We start from the raw sequence: 17,500 nt of genomic DNA, 5'->3' as shown, positions 1-17,500 counted from the left end.
AAAGAGCCTCAAAATAATAATTAAACAAGAATGGGAGCATTCAGAGAATGCAAACCTCCGCCTTGTGACCTTGACCTTTGACCTTGACATCTGAAAATCTAATCAATTATTGCCATTATATTACCTAATCTCCCCACAAAGTTTGATGGAAATCGGTCCATGCGTTTCTGCGTAATCCTGCTGACAAACAGACAAACAAACATACAGGGGTGAAAACATAACCTCCCTGGCGGAGGTAAAAATATCCATAATGCCCATTCATGAGCAGAGAAGTGGTGCCCACATTCATATCTACTGTTGGGTTCAGGCAACCCCTCGACCCTCTCCCTTTTCATGCACACTGGCCAGCCTCACTGACACTGACGCAGGCCTTACGCTGGTACTCCTCCACTGCTGTCATTGGGCCCAAGCCATTATGTAACCTCAGCTCTGCACTCAGTGTATTGGACCTCCTTCCACAAAAAGGTTATTGTTGTTGTTTTTTGTTTCTCTCTATTTTGTCTTGGTACAGCGTGGGTTTGTTTGGGCTGGTGTGGGGTAGGTGGGTTGAAGAGGGGGTTTAGCTCTTCAGGGTAAGAATTCCAGCACAAGTCCCAGCATGCCCTCCTGGTCCGCTAAGGGCTGGAGCCTCCAGTAGCACAGTCCTTCTCTGCCGTCCCCCTCTGCTTCCTTAGTTGTTTACCTGTGTTACGTTTCGGCCGGCTCGTGACCTAAACAATAACATTGGAGACAGACAACAACTGTTTTCTTATCAAAAGTAATGCATGTTTATTCAGTCCATACAATGTAACACAACGGCAACGTGTCTAGGGAAATATACGTCTGTATGCTGAATGCCAGCTCGAGAGAGAGAGAGAGAGAGAGAGAGACAGGTGTCCAGTAGTCCTTTATATCCGACGCCGCCCCAGGTGTGGATCATAAGGCAATCAACCCGCTGTGGGCGTAATGTCGTCCCCACTGTTGCCTGCAGGTCATGCATGGCCACTGCAATGTCTGCAGGGGTGCAGGGGGTCGTAACACCTGTCCTCTTGTTCTCCCTGGCAGACCCATGTGGCTTATGGAGCGTGAGGTCAGGGGTCATTGGATCAAGGTCGCAGGGGTGTCTCCAAGATCTTAAGCACTGCGTTCTTAAAGTAACACTATGCAACAAATTTGACACTTTTTGAGATATGGATTTATAGGCAACTAGTTTTGGCACCATCCTCAAATTAATTAAGATAGAATATGGTAATGTGAAGGACAGATAAACACTGGTGTGTTCCCCACTAGCCATTCAGGATATGCCCTATGTACTGTAGTTCTGTGTAACGGGCTGGTACACCCTGCAAAAATGGAAGAAAAGCTTTCTCACCCATGACATTGCCAGCTAAACTGGCAAAAGACACCAGTTTGTGTGTTGGCCAACTTCTATCAGTGACATCTGGGCTGTTGGTGTTGTTTGCAGTTTTTTTTGCATGCCTTTTAGGTAGTTATCTTACCAGTTTTGGATCAGAACTCTGTAGTGCTGCTTTAAGGCGAGGGAAATTGGAAGGGACACAAAACAAAACAACAACCACTGCAATGATGACAGTGACCAGGCCTAGATGCTGTGCGTCCTGTGCAGGAAGCTGGAGCAGGAGTTGTGTGGCTAGTCTGAGCTATGCTAGACGTGTGGAACTGGGTTGCGTATTATTCGGATCACAAAATAGTACAATATCCGCGCCATATGACGTCATACAGGAAGTGTAACGTACTTTCAGGCATTTGTAGGGGTACCAAGACCTAGTTTTTAGCCTTATAATCTAACCCTAACCCTAAAAAGTCCTAAGAAAAAGTTGATTCTGACACTTTTTTTTTTATCCGATATATCCGCAACCGTGGAACTGTGATTTTTCACTAGGATGAATAGGCACTTGTGGGCAGTATGATGCATTGTGGGAGTTTGCCCTCTAGGAGGAGTTTGCCCTCCTGAGAGCTGACAGTGACCGGGCAAGACCGATGGCAGCAAATAATAATAATAATAATAATAATAATTCATTTTATTTGTTGAGCACTCTTCATTCAGGCAGAATCTCAGAGTGCTAAAAAACAGCTCTCAGCAAAAGTACAGTTTAAGGAAATTATACGTTTTTTAAAAAGTAGGAAATACTTTTCTGAATAAAAAGGTTTTTAGGCCAGTCTTTAAACAGTCCAGTGTCTGTGTTGCCCTTAAGTGGTCCGGGAGGCTGTTCCACAGTCGCGGGGCTGCAGCGGAGAAGGCCCAGTCACCCATGGTGCGTAGCCTAGTGTTTGGGACTTGCAGGAACAAACTGTTATTGGATCTGAGGGGGCGGTTTGATGTTTGGGGAGTGATGAGAAGATGGTAGAGTGATTTGGCTGATGGAACAGCTTCCTCCTCTAGACAGTTTATCCCGCTCTTAATGGATGCTTGCGGAGAGTGGGGGATAGCGTACAGGGATTTCTGTGGCCTCTGGCCAAATACTGAACCATATAGAGCCATATACAGAAATCAATTCAACAAATTTGAGCTAAATGTTGAAGTAAATCTAGACATGTTGCCAAAATTTCATGCTATAGGCAACACAATTCCATATACAGGAAATAGATGTTTTGCTGAATGTTTACAAACGGCCATATGTATATTTTGCAAACAGCAAGTTTCTTCATTGCTTCTAAACAACCAGGGCCTTGCAATTAGGAATAAACAGCGCTCTTACAAGCTAGTTTCTCAGAGTCCGTGTTGCCCTCCCACAAGAAGAAGTGCACCTACAGTACAATTGGGTTTTATTTAGACGGTGCGCTCAAGTTGCCATTGTTCTGTATAGTTTGAGACTTTTGTCTAGACGCTTATTTTTAGAGAGTGACGATGAGAACTTCCTCCTATACAGTAACTCCCAGAATTGTTTAACGAGAGAGCTCCATGAACCTAAATCTTCCTCTCGACGCCGGGCTGGTACAAAGAACTGGCTGTTCTGAGATGGTGAACCTGGTACGTGGGAACTGTTTAATTGCTTCCCACAATTGGAGACATTCCAGAACTAACTTTTTTTTAGTGTTTGCATACAATTGCCCCTCGCTGCTCATTATGCGAGTGAAACAATTATTCGAGAAAATTCTGTTGAGCTGAGGAGTTTGACTGCACGAAACAGATGAAGTTGTACAGGCATTGCTCTGTGTTAGAAAAGAAAAACATATTACAAAAAAAAAAAAGAACCCTGTCTCTTGCAATCATGAAAAACAGAGTCTTGGGGATACACACACACACACACACACACACACACACACACACACACACACACACACACACACACACACACATACATAAATAGCCTCTGTTAATGGAATGCTTCCATTGGGCAGGAAAAGAAGGCCAGTCCCAGATGGCACTCCCTCCATAGCCCTCTGAGGATGCACATCCTATCGGCGTCTTCTCAGGATTATTGCAATGTGAGTGTGTGTGTGTGTGTGTGTGTGTGTGTGTGTTGTGTGTGTGTGTGTGTGTGTGTGTGTGTGTGTGTGTGTGTGTGTGTGTGTGTGTGTGTGTGTGTGTGTGTGTGTGTGTGTGTGTGTGTGTGTTTGTGTGTGTCTGTGTGTCTGTGTGTGTGTCTGTGAGGTGTATGCTGCTGTGCTGCGATTAACTATGTGTGTGTGTGTGTGTGTGTGTGTGTGTGTGTGTGTGTGTGTGTGTGTGTGTGTGTGTGTGTGTGTGTGTGTGTGTGTGTGTGTGTGTGTGTGTGTGTGTGTCTAACTTCTGCTTATTGGCTTATTTTCAAAAGGCTCATTAAGGGCTTATCTAGTAGTGTGTGATAGACGGCATGTGGAGCAGAGCCGTTGGTTCTAAATGAAAAGCATGGTTCACTGTGTGTGTGTGTGTGTGTGTGTGTGTGTGTATGATAGGCGGCGTGTGGAGCAGAGCCGTTGGTTCTAAATGAAAAGCATGGTTCACTGTGTGTGTGTGTGTGTGTGTGTGTGTGTGTATGATAGGCGGCGTGTGGAGCAGAGCCGTTGGTTCTAAATGAAAAGCATGGTTCACTGTGTGTGTGTGTGTGTGTGTGTGTGTGTGTATGATAGGCGGCGTGTGGAGCAGAGCCGTTGGTTCTAAATGAAAAGCATGGTTCACTGTGTGTGTGTGTGTGTGTGTGTGTGTGTGTATGATAGGCGGCGTGTGGAGCAGAGCCGTTGGTTCTAAATGAAAAGCATGGTTCACTGTGTGTGTGTGTGTGTGTGTGTGTATGTGTGTGTGTATGATAGGCGGCGTGTGGAGCAGAGCCGTTGGTTCTAAATGAAAAGCATGGTTCACCATGACGGGGTTAGCACCTACCGTTGGTCAGGAGCCTGCAGACATGCATGCATGGCAGCCACACAGCATCTTCACCTGCTCCGGTCTGTAAAAAAACCTAACCCAAGTGTAACTAGACCTGCTGTATGTATAAAAACCTAACCCAAGTCTAACTAGGCCTGCTGTATGTATAAAAACCTAACCCAAGTCTAACTAGGCCTGCTGTATGTATAAAAACCTAACCCAAGTCTAACTAGGCCTGCTGTATGTATAAAAACCTAACCCAAGTCTAACTAGGCCTGCTGTATGTATAAAAACCTAACCCAAGTCTAACTAGGCCTGCTGTATGTATAAAAACATAACCCAAGTCTAACTCGGCCTGCTGTATGTATAAAAACATAACCCAAGTCTAACTCGGCCTGCTGTATGTATAAAAACATAACCCAAGTCTAACTCGGCCTGCTGTATGTATACAAACCTAACCCAAGTCTAACTAGGCCTGCTGTATGTATAAAAACCTAACCCAAGTCTAACTAGGCCTGCTGTATGTATAAAAACCTAACCCAAGTGTAACTAGACCTGCTGTATGTATAAAAACATAACCCAAGTCTAACTAGGCCTGCTGTATGGCAGCCAGTACAGTGCTGCGTGTGGTTTGAGGGTTTGAAAAGGAAATCAGATAATCTGTCTGTCTAGGCGCAAGATAAAAGCAAACACTGTTGTTTTTTTTTTTTTTTTACTTGCACTATTTCGTTTTTTTTCCACAGTGTAGGGAGACACCCAAACAACTTGCATCACAATCGGTCTGTCATGTGTTCTCACAAGCGTTTACATTACAACTGCACTATGACCATGTGTGCTCACAAGCGTTTACATTACAACTGCACTATGACCATGTGTGCTCACAAGTGTTTACAAACTGCACTATGACCATGTGTGCTCAAAAGAGTTTACATTACAACTGCACTATGACCATGTGTGCTCACAAGTGTTTACATTACAACTGCACTATGACCATGTGTGCTCACGAGTGTTTACATTACAACTGCACTATGACCATGTGTGCTCACGAGTGTTTACATAACAACTGCACTATGACCATGTGTGCTCACAAGAGTTTACATTACAACTGCACTATGACCATGTCTGTGATGAATACTGAACCTTATTCAGATATTACTGGTTGATCACTGGCCCTTCATTTACTAGTGCAAGTGTACAGTGGCCAAGAAGGGCCAAAATGAAGTGAATGGAGTTTGTGACGATAAACTCTCCTCGCAGTAATAACAAACCGGCAAACTAGCTACTGTTAGGACCACATGGCTCGATGTGGAGGTAACATAAAAATGGGGAGACCACACCGAGTAAAGGTTTAAATCAAAAGATAATTTATTAACTGAATGAAATGAAAATACTTACAAAAGTCAGTGAATGAGAGGCAAGAGAAAGTAAAGTTCAATGTCGTGCAGATCAGTATAGTGTATGTGTAGTGGTAGAAGGCCAAAAGGGTAAGCTCCAGGGGAAAGTCTGGCAGACCTGTGCCAAAGAGTCCATCTGAGAAAGAGGCCGCCCCCAAGCTCACCTCAGGAACTCTTTTTATTCTGTCCCGCCAATCATCTGCCATCTAGCCACATCTGCCAGACAAGAGGGCTCCCCCTGTGGATCGGAGGGACAGGACAACCAACAGGGTTTTAATGCGGCACACCCAGCATGGCCAAGCTGGGCATGACATCACTCCCCCCACAAGACAGAGGCCCATACAGGGGACTCTGTATAATGCATAACTAGCATTACCTAACTTCCACCAAAAAACAAGTGACTAAACCCATTATCCAGAAAGACTAAATAACCAACCACCAGCAGAAATTTCCACTCACAGCCCGCTAATCCTCATCAGGAGCCCTTGACAAAGCATCGGCTATGACGTTCTCAGACCCCTTTATGTGCCTAATAGTCAATCCATAAGGTTGTAGAAAGAGTGCCCAACGCATAAGGCGCTGGTTTGTGTTCTGAAGTGAGGAAAGGAAAGTTAGAGGGTTGTGGTCGGAGAAAACCACCACAGGGTGCACCCCCCCCCCCACATAGACATCGAAATGCTGGAGCGCCCAGATAAGGGCAAGGGCCTCCTTTTCAATTGTCGAATAATTGAACTGGTGACGATTGAATTTACGAGAAAAATAACAAACTGGTCTATCGATGTCATTGTCATCCTTCTGAAGAAGAACTGCACCTGCCCCCACCTGGCTGGCATCAACCTGCAACTGGAACGGTTCCTCCAGCTTTGGTGCGGCCAGGACAGGTGCGGAACTCAGGAGAGACTGGGCGTTTTCAAAAGCCTGCTGACAGTCAGGAGTCCACTGAAATTTAACTGAAGACTTCAGCATATTAGTCAGTGGGGCAACAACGGACGAAAAATTACAACAAAAACTCCTGTAATAACCAATCATGCCTAGGAAACGCATCAATTCTTTTTTCGCTACAGGAGGTGGAAATTTGTCGATGGCTTGGACCTTAGCTCTTACTAACCGTACTTTTCCCTGCCCCACTACCTTGCCCAAAAACACAACGGTAGCCTGGGCAAATTCACACTTTGCTAGGTTCACAGTAAGGGTTGCTGCCACCAACCGCTCAAACAGTAAACGTATGCGTGAAAGATGTATTTCCCACGTGTCAGAGTAACAAACCACGTCATCAATGTACACCGCACACCCCTCCAGTCTCGCAACAACTTGATTCATGAGCCGCTGGAAAGTTGCGGGTGCGTTGCGCAATCCAAAGGCCATCCTTCTATAGGAATACAAACCAGTGGGCGTTATGAAGGCGGAGATCTCCTGTGCCCTAGGAGTAAGAGGAACCTGATAATATCCCTTTAATAAATCAAATTTGCTCACATAACGCGCAGCACCAACTTGATCGACACAGTCCTCTATTCGAGGTAATGGATAGGAATCTGGTTTTGTCACAGTGTTCACTTTTCTGTAGTCCGTGCAAAATCGAAACGTGTGGTCAGGTTTTTTAACCAATAAACACGGCGATGCCCAACTAGAATAGGAGGGTTCAGCAAGCCCATTATCAAGAAGATACTGAACACTGTCATCTAAACTTTTCCGTTTATCAGGAGCAACCCGGTAAAATCTCTGACGGACAGGCCGTGCGTCTCCCACATCTATGTCGTGCTCGATCAAAGTCGTGCAAGTTGGTGTGTCGGAAAAAAGACAAGAATATTCCACAATCAAAGCTTTTAACTCTTCACGTTGTTGCACCTTCAAATGACCCAATACGACATCCAACTGAGCCAACGTCTCTGAATTGTTTAGACGAGCATGCAACATCGCACTGTCGGGCCCGCGCACATCATCCTCCGCTGAGACCAGCGAAGCATCAGATGCGCCCTCTACCACGACAAGACACACAGATCTCCCTACAGCCTTATCACTCGTCGACGGCAATGATGCATAATATGCCTTGAGAAGATTAACGTGACATAACTGTGTAGCCTTCCTACGCTCAGGCGTAGCAACCAAATAATTTGTGTCAGACACTTTGCGAACAACAGTATATGGGCCAGAATATTTCGCTCCAAAAGGAGAACCCTGCATAGGCAACAAAGCGAGCACCTGGACCCCTGGGCTAAAATCACGAGCTTCTGCTTTTCGATCATAATCGCTCTTCATTTTCTTTTGAGCTCCTGTTAAATTTTCGGTTGCCCTTTTACACGCTAAAAATAGCCTGCGTCGGAAACCATAAACGTAGCTGGACAAACTCTCGGGTGGTTCATTAGTCTCCACATCACTTGACAGCACGGACAAAGGAGTACGCACCTTGTGGCCAAACACTAAATCATTTGGGCTAAAACCTGTGCTTTCTTGCACGACTGCTCGAGCTGCCAACAGTAACCACGGCAGACCATCTTCCCACTCCCGTTCCATTTCCACGCAGTACGCGCGCAGCAGAGATTTTAGGGTTTGGTGGAAACGTTCAAGAGCCCCCTGGCTCTGTGCATGGTATGCACTGCTAAAGTTGTGTTGGATACGCAGCTCTTTCAATGCTGCGGCAAAGGTCTTCGAAGTGAAGTTAGAACCCCGATCACTTTGAACTACCTTTGGAATGCCAAAAATTGTTATAAACTGAGACAAAGACTTTACAATAGATTTTGTAGTAATTGTCCTCAAAGCAAATGCCGCCGGATAACGGGTAGCCTGACACATAACGGTGAACAGATAAACACAGCCAGATTTTGATTTGGGCAAAGGACCTACACAGTCAATGATCAAGTGTTCAAAGGGTGTGCCTACGGAAGGAATGGGTTGTAGAGGTGCAGGTTTAATTACAGTATTCGGTTTACCCGTAACCTGACAGACGTGACAAGCCTGGACAAACCGTGCTACATCCCTCTTTATCCGTGGCCAGTAAAAATGCTGTAACAATTTTCTGTAGGTTTTCTTTACCCCGAAATGACCCGACGTTCCCCCATGAGCTGTTTTCAATGCTACTTCGCGATACTTTTCAGGCATCACCACCTGCATGACCTGATCTGCCACCTCAGTATCCGCATTAGGTGACCACCTTCTAAGCAGCAAACCATCCATCACAAAGTAACCATGAGCTACATATTTATCATCCGCAGTGAAGGCCAAATATTTCTGTAAACTATGGTCATCATTCTGAGCCTCAACAATGTCTTTACGAGACAATGGTGCTGGAAAATGGGGGATAAACACCTGAGCAGACGTGTTTTTCGAAACCTCAGACGGGTTAGCTGCCTGCGCATGGGCCATTGAGCGCGTCACAGCGCATGCCGTAAACACCTCTGGGAATTCTTTTTGACACTTATCTGGCTCGGCCTTCGGTGTAGCCTCAATCTTAACAACAGGCGGAGGTGATACCTGATCTGGAAAAACACAATCACGACCAAGATTATTTCCAACTATCAGATCAATTCCCTCTATTGGTAGAGATGGACGCACCGCAATGGTTACGTCACCATTCACAAAACCAGAACATAAATTAATTCGGTGCAACGGCACTGCAAATGACTGAAGCCCAATTCCCCTAATCAATACACAACTCCCCGTATCCGAAACAGAGGAGAACGGCAATATAGATTGGCAAATGAAACTTTCTGAGGCGCCAGTATCGCGCAATATCTTTATTGGAACTCGACGAGAGTCTCCCACCAACGACACGAACCCCTCTGTGACAAACGGAGCATAATCCGCCACATCGGACACAGAGGTTTCCTCATGCGTACCACATTTCACGTTCTCTAAATCTTCGTCGTCGGACACTGTACATTTTTCACGATTGAACATCTTTGTTTCAGTGAGCCCAGTCACCCTTGAACGTACAACCGGACTAGAAGATGAGCAGAGGCCCACTTTCCCCCCGTCACCTCTCATCTTATTACGCTCCAACAAAATCGGACAATTCGCCTTCCAGTGACCTGGCTCAGTGCAGTAATTACATGTTGTATCCGAATTAAACTCACGTGAATTGTTTCTAGTGCCTGGTATAACCGGATCAAACCTCCCAGGAGGACCCGCATTAAAACGGCTGGGCCGACGCTCCCTCCAACTTTGGTCATAACGCGGAGTGAACTCCCGAACTGCATACTTATGGGTCAGAGCATAACCATCAGCCAGAACAGCCCCCTCTGCTGTTGTTTTTACTTTATGTTCATGGATATAGGTGGCAATTTTATCCGACAGAGTATCCCTAAACTGTTCCAAAATCATAAGGTCGCGCAAAGCATCAAATGATTCCACACCCTCAGCAGTCAACCAGCGAGTGAAACTACTGGTGAGGTCTCTGGCAAATTCCGCATGGGTTTGTCTATCTGATTTTTTCAAAGACCGAAAACGCTGTCTATAAGCTTCAGGTATTAATTCGTACGCTCTTAACACAGCATCTTTAACACATGCATACACTTTTCTTTCCGCAGAAGGTAAGGCCACAAATGCCCTTTGCGCACGACCAACTAAAACAGTTTGTAATAAAAGTGTCTTTTCCTCATCTGTCCAGTTCAAATCATCCGCAACATGTTCAAACAACGAAAAAAATATATCAGGCTCACGCTCATCAAATTTTGGAATGAATTTAACCATGCCAGCCAGGCCACTTTGCGTAGACGGTTTAACGAGCTTTCCTTCAGCTGCCAGCTGCAGCCTGGTACGCTCAACATCGCGCTCTCTATCAAAGTTTTTAATCCTTTCGACCTCCAAACAACGATCTTTTTCTCTCTCCTGAGCATCAAACACTTTCTTTTTCAATTCATGCTCATGTTGCAGTTTCATCATCTGCATTTGTTGATCAAATGATAAATCCCTCGACCTAGCTTGGGAAACATTTTCAAACCCCGATGCTTCCTGATCGCTGCGCCCCTGGGGCTTCGCAGCTGACAGCACTTCCCTTTCTATTAACAATTCACGAATAAACCCTGCCAGCTGTGTCTTCCTGGCTGAACTCGGCAAAGTCACCTCAATCGAAAAGTGCTTCGCCACACTAATCAACTGATCCTTCGTCAACGCTAAAAACAAAGCCTCCGACGGCTCAGACAAAAATTCGTCCAACGTATTCATTCTTTAATTATACAAAGGCCACCACACAACGAATAACGATTTAAACCGCACCACTATAGTCCTCTCAGGTCAACTTTCCAACCACAAACAAACCTACAATGGTGCAACTCATGCAACTGGACAACAACAAAACATTTTCCCTAACCGACTAACTAACCTATCTTCTGACTGAGCCCGAGAGCTGGGGATTAGTGAAAAATAATTTCACCCACCAATACCGCTGGAGAACCAGCCATCCCGACAAGTCAATTCAGCCTTACTCCACGGCGGTGACCTCCAGCCCAGACTCAGTCTCTGGAACCTAAACGCCTGAGCGCTCTAAATGGGAAAAAGTTTGCCTGTTTACTTTGTCGTCCAGTTCCACCAGCACAACCATATTTCATCAAAACAAAGCAAACACACAAAAACTGGCTGGACTAAATCGCCCAAAGTTCACCCCAAAAAATATTAACCCTTTATTCAAATATGGAACTCCCCAAGCCAAACATACCCAAAAGGTCCACTCATGGACTTCTTTTTTTTTTTTCCAGGATCAAGTGGCCGGTCGAGCCCCCATATGTTAGGACCACATGGCTCGATGTGGAGGTAACATAAAAATGGGGAGACCACACCGAGTAAAGGTTTAAATCAAAAGATAATTTATTAACTGAATGAAATGAAAATACTTACAAAAGTCAGTGAATGAGAGGCAAGAGAAAGTAAAGTTCAATGTCGTGCAGATCAGTATAGTGTATGTGTAGTGGTAGAAGGCCAAAAGGGTAAGCTCCAGGGGAAAGTCTGGCAGACCTGTGCCAAAGAGTCCATCTGAGAAAGAGGCCGCCCCCAAGCTCACCTCAGGAACTCTTTTTATTCTGTCCCGCCAATCATCTGCCATCTAGCCACATCTGCCAGACAAGAGGGCTCCCCCTGTGGATCGGAGGGACAGGACAACCAACAGGGTTTTAATGCGGCACACCCAGCATGGCCAAGCTGGGCATGACACTACAATGGTTTCCACGAAATAGACATTGATATGGGTCGATGAGAATGCCATAACCTCTCGCTCATGTAGCCCGCAAGAGATGCACTCCTCTTGGCCCTGCCATCTTTTTTTTGCTTTTCAATAATGCAGGAATTTTGTATTCTACTTTCCATGGAAAGGCAGTGGACTGAGGACCGGGCCGCTGTGAGTCGAGGAAAGCCTTTCTTCAGTTGTCTCTCTCTCTCTCTCTCTCTTTCCCCCTCTCTCTCTCTTTCTCTCTATCTATCTATCTCTCTCCCTCTTCTCTGTGGACTTCTCTTAGTTGTAAACTATAACATTGGCTGCAGAGCATGCAGGAAGTTGGGGTAGGTTCAGTCCAGAGGGAGTCTATTGATAAAGATGTTTTTTTGCGTAGTTAGTCAGGCCACCAGTAAGGTCTTGGGTGTGTGTGTGTGTGTGTGTGTGTGTGTGTGTGTGTGTGTGTGTGTGTGTGTGTGTGTGTGTGTGTGTGTGTGTGTGTGTGTGTGTGTGTGTGTGTGTGTGTGTGTGTGTGTGTGTGTGTGTGTGTGTGTGTGTGTGTGTGTGTGAAGTAAGCTGGATTATAAAAGCAATCAGAAATGCCCCTGTTTCACATGGGACTTTTTTTTTCAATATTCTGAAATAGGTTTGGTCTGGGAGCGCATGTTGAATTTAGCCTCATCAGAGTGGGCTCTAAACTGTGGGCTGTAAATAGAAGTAGGAACACTTCAGCAGTTCCCTGTGCGATGGCGTTGATTCCAGGGACGGTGTTTTTGGAATAGAAATTCAATTCAATTCAAACTGCAATTATACTAATGGTGTGTGCTTCTATCGGCGAGCTGTTTTCTTTGAGTTAGCTTGATCTAGCCTGAGTTAGCTTGATCTAGTTTGAGTTAGTTTTGAGTTTGAGTTAGCTTGATCTAGCTTGCCATCACACTGCAAGCGTTACATATCAGGCACACTTACACATCAGGCACACTTTACTGAACTAAACTCCTAAATGACTTATAGCTTTGCACTGCAAAATCTCACCCTACCAGCCAACCACAGATATAAACTTGCGACGCTGCAAGCCAACTATGCGCATTCTTGAATGACTTTGTGACTGTCATTGTGGGCAGCTTTCAAGCCGGGAACATCTACCAATAGATATAGACAACACACTTTTAAGTGCCTGTTGCCATCTGTTATGTGGTACTGGTTTTTGTATAAATATGGTCGGAAGTGGGGATCTATGAGATACAAACTTTAATGTTTTCGGCGCTCAATTTTGTGCATCCTGGGCTGAAGTAGCTAGCCTAGCATTGGCCATCAGAATTGGGAGTGGCACATCCTCACCCTCTCCAGGGCTACCTTATACCTCTATGACATGAACACAGCTTCGACAGTCGATACTTATTTTTTGGTCTCACATTGTTTTGAGAGAAATGTTTAGAAAACCCTTTATTCCCTTCAAAATATGGAGGCGATCAATACTGGTAACTAATATGGAGGCGATCAATACTGGTAACTAATATGGAGGCGATCAATACTGGTATCTAATATGGAGGCGATCAATACTGGTATCTAATATGGAGGCGATCAATACTGGTAACTAATATGGAGGCGATCAATACTGGTAACTAGAGATTTCCATCACAGAGCTGATCACTGGTCAGTTGAATGTCTGGACAGCTCTTTTGCTGACAGGCTAATGTCTTCATACCCTGCCTCATTCAGTCTTTCTTTCTCTCTCTCGCTCCCTCATTCACACACACTTTATCCCTTTCTCTCACACATTTTTCCTCTCTCCCTCACACAGCAGATGTGAAGGCACAGCCCGCGCCTCCTCATTAGACCAGCTCTGCTCAGTGCACTTTGAGCACTGACAAGTGAGAAAGCCCCAAAGCTGCACTCGACGACAGAGAGAGAGAGAGAGAGAGAGCTTTGCGGAGACACATGCCCCTTTGCTATCAACAACAATCACGCTCCAGGCATTCATTCGTGTTCTCGTTCTTTTCTCAGTTGTTTTGCATGTTCTTCTCATTTCCTTTGACAGGCAGAGAGCATTGTTTCCCCCGACGGGAAAGTGAGTTGGTTGTTAATTGAGGATGCTCTCTGAACCGTCAAGGGGTAAACCCTCCCTCCGGCGCACACAGCTGTGGAGTGACTGGGTTGTTCTTAGGGGTGGGAATCTCTTGGCACCTCACGATTCGATTCGAAATCGATTCAGAGGTCAACGATTCGATTTTAAATCGATTTGAAATCGATTATCGATTTTAAATCGATTTTGTAATAGAATTTTTTTTTTTTTTAAATTACAAAATCGATCATGAACTTTTCTGAATCGAGAGAGAATCGCTTTAGAGAGAATCGAGAAAAATCGAATAATCGATTTTTCCCCCCACCCCTAGTTGTTCTTACTGTGAGCAACACAAGTGGATTACTAGGCCATGCTGTCAGCTCGTCAGCATGGCCTAGTATGAGGGTGGACATCCCCCCCCCCTCCCCCCGCTGATTTGTGTGCTAAAGCCACTCTCTATGCATTTTTCACCCCCCACCACCTTAATAAATAAACGTTTGCACTAGCTAGCACAAGCCAACACTCAGCGCATTCCTAGACGACCGATACAGTTTCCCAGAGGCCAGGCCAGTCCCCCTGTGCATGTTAATCCAGGGCCTCGTGATGATGATGATGATGATGATGATGATGATGATGTGTTCAGCAGTGCAGGGAGAACCCAGAACCTCGTACCTCTGTGGCTCCCCAAAACCAGGCTGGGGAACATCTGAGATAGCACAAAATGCTGTTATGAATGTTGTTATGAATCATCTCCCTAATCCATGTATCTAAAAGGCAATGCGCTTCTCACTAAAGGCTTACAACAGGCGTCCTTATCTGTGTCCTTATCATATCCCCAGTGAGGAGCATAACAACCCACTGCCAGCCCTCTGCTTACAAGACATAGTGGTTCCTTTATGTTATTTATTTATTTATTTATTTATAATAGATGCATTATGATGAGGGCCTGTCGTGTTTGGGCCTCTCTGTAGCTCTCAGTATCCCTCATTGTCTCAGCTTCAGTCTGTTCTAGATCCCTTTGAAACTGCTGGTGATAAATTACACTGAGACTAGAGAGAGAGAGAGAGAGAGAGAGAGAGAGAGAGAGAGAGAGAGAGGAGAGAGAGAGAGGAGAGAGAGAGAGAGAGAGAGAGAGAGAGAGAGAGAGAGAGAGAGAGAGAGAGAGAGAGAGAGAGAGAGAGAGAGAGAGAGAGAGAGAGAGAGAGAGAGAGAGATATCAGCAGAAGCCCTATTTTGCAAACCACTTCCTGATGGCATTTAGGTGTTTTGGCAGAGGGGGGATGTTTGCACAGTGCAGTGGGGACTGGCCCCATAACCCCAATGGGTAATCAGAAGCTGAAAACATTTCGTTGAAATTTTATTTTATGGGTTGGAGTGTGTGTGTCTGTCTGTCTCTGTCTCTGTCTCTGTCTCTGTTCTCTGTCTGTGTCTGTGTCTGTGCCTGTGCCTGTGCCTGTGCCTGTGCCTGTGTCTGTGTCTGTCTCTGTCTCTGTGTCTGTGTCTGTGTCTGTGTCTGTGTCTGTGTCTGTGTCTGTCTCTGTCTCTGTCTCTGTCTCTGTCTCTGTCTCTGTCTCTGTCTCTGTCTCTGTCTCTGTCTCTGTCTCTGTCTGTGCCTGAGCGAGACCTAAAAGGAGAGGGAGAGAGGCTGGGGCTTACTGGTGTGGCTGGCAGGAAGAGAGGCTTTGCATATTGAGTTTGTCGGGGGGTCAAAAGTAAACACAACATTAGCCCCGGGTCTCATGACCGGAGCAGACACTGCTGTCCTCGCTCCCAATGGTGTCCCACATGGTTGTGTTTTCCTGTGTTTGCTTGTGTCATATTTTACATTTACATTTAGTCATTTAGCAGACGCTTTTATCCAAAGCGACTTACAAAGATGTATACACATTTACAATCTACACTGATGGCACACTGCACATCAGGAGCAATTAGGGGTTCAGTGCCTTGCTCAAGGACGCTTCGACAGGGAATCGAACTAGCAGCCTTCTGTTTACTAGACGACTTCTCTACCTCCTGTGCCATTGTCGTATAAACGGTTTATTTGTCTTATTTTGGAAGCGTTTCAGCAGGTATATATCTAAGCTGTTTTTAGTTCCATTATGGCAAGGCTGTAGATCAAATGTTAAATATCTTCGTATGGTATTTATCTATTTTCCTATGTGTGGTATCTTTAGGATGAGGAATTCTGGTTACTGCCTTAATAGCAACACATTAGCAATGAAAGCAATTCAGTTCAACTCTATTTTATTTATATTGCGCCAAAACAATACGATTGTCTGTCTCAAGGCGCAAAGCAGATTAAAGTCTCAAGCTTACTAATTAGGCATTGTGCTAAATTTAGAAACACGCTCACACACACACACAAACACAAAACATTCCTAAAATCTGTTGCAAATCACTTGAATCTTGCACCAGAAATGGCTACTTAGCACTTAGCTACTTTGATTCTTTGTCTGGTTTCTGTTAGTGGTACAGATAAACACTGATGATGAGTGGGTCATGGTTAAAGGTGTAGTCCTCGATTATAATATCTATAGCATCATTGCATTTTTTCATTGCATTCAGTGAAATTGTCCTCACGTTCCTCTTGCTGTCCGGCCAGTGTCTGCGCTTAGACTGAGCTATATTCCACTGTTCCTACTATTCCAGCCAATCGGCACGTTGCCTCAGAAGCTCATAAGCTCGGGTTGTAATTTGATTGGTTACTTTGCTTGACCTTAAACATCAACAATCTTTCACCAGAAAGCACCTTAACATGTGTTTTTTTTTTGTTTTAGTTGTAACAGACATTATAATGCATTATTGGTTCTTATAACAGACATTGTAATGCATTATTTGATCTTATAACAGTTGTAACAGACATTATAATGCATTATTGGTTCTTATAACGCACAGATTTTGCTGTGGTGGAGATGACTGATGCCTTCCGCCAACCCTCCCTCTTCTACCACTTGGGCGTGAGGGAGAGCTTCAGCATGGCCAACAACATCATCCTCTACCGCGACACAAACTGTGATTCGCTGCAGTCACTGCAGGTACAGTTACAAACCAGTAACATGATCCCTGATTGGGTGGGTTTTGGGCATTGGTGTTGGTCTGGCATTATTGGCATAGATTGTTTAATAGTAAGTTATATGTAAGACTGTTGATAAATAGTTGTATAATATCCCTCCTGTTACTCAGCAGAACAGAATACTAGTTTTTTTCAACGTCATGTTTTCGAATCACTGAAGTGGTAAAATGAAACATTGCATGGAATCAGCATCACAATGGAGCGGTTCAGGATAAATCTGTCAGTTCTGCTGCTGTTTGGAGGCCCCGAGGTGCACCATTTTGAATGATGTGTTTTTGCTTTGGTGTTCTATTTGTGCACTGTCAGGTCAATTACCCTCTGATTCTCAAACAGCTAAAAAAGCATCCATCCCAGTGCCTTTAAAAGGGTTTCCTGTTTCCTGTTTGGCTGTCTCAAACCCTAGAGCACTAATGCACCAAACACCATGTGCTCCACCCACAGTTGCTCAGGGCACTTTTCTAAAAAAAAAAAAAAAAAAAACCCACAAGTGTTTTAATGGCGCCCGCACAGATTCCACACCACTTCAGATCATTACAGGAACCCCAGCTAT

General features: G+C 44.9%; 1 protein-coding gene across 1 annotated transcript in view; it reads left to right on the top strand.

Annotated features, from left to right (window-relative positions):
- The window catches only part of map3k5 (mitogen-activated protein kinase kinase kinase 5), a gene marked incomplete at its 5' end in the record, with an annotated part of 78,775 nt that overhangs the window by 4,581 nt on the left and 56,694 nt on the right, over positions 1-17,500 (top strand). The window contains one exon of the mRNA XM_080854107.1: positions 16,773-16,912. Coding sequence (XP_080710233.1) covers positions 16,773-16,912 — 140 coding nt within the window. The remainder of the gene's footprint in view (positions 1-16,772; positions 16,913-17,500) is intronic.

Source organism: Sprattus sprattus (genome assembly GCF_963457725.1).
Source record: "Sprattus sprattus genome assembly, chromosome: 16".
Classification (NCBI taxonomy): domain Eukaryota; kingdom Metazoa; phylum Chordata; class Actinopteri; order Clupeiformes; family Clupeidae; genus Sprattus; species Sprattus sprattus.
Note: the sequence above shows the minus strand (reverse complement) of the source record. Positions and strands in the feature narration are given on the sequence as shown.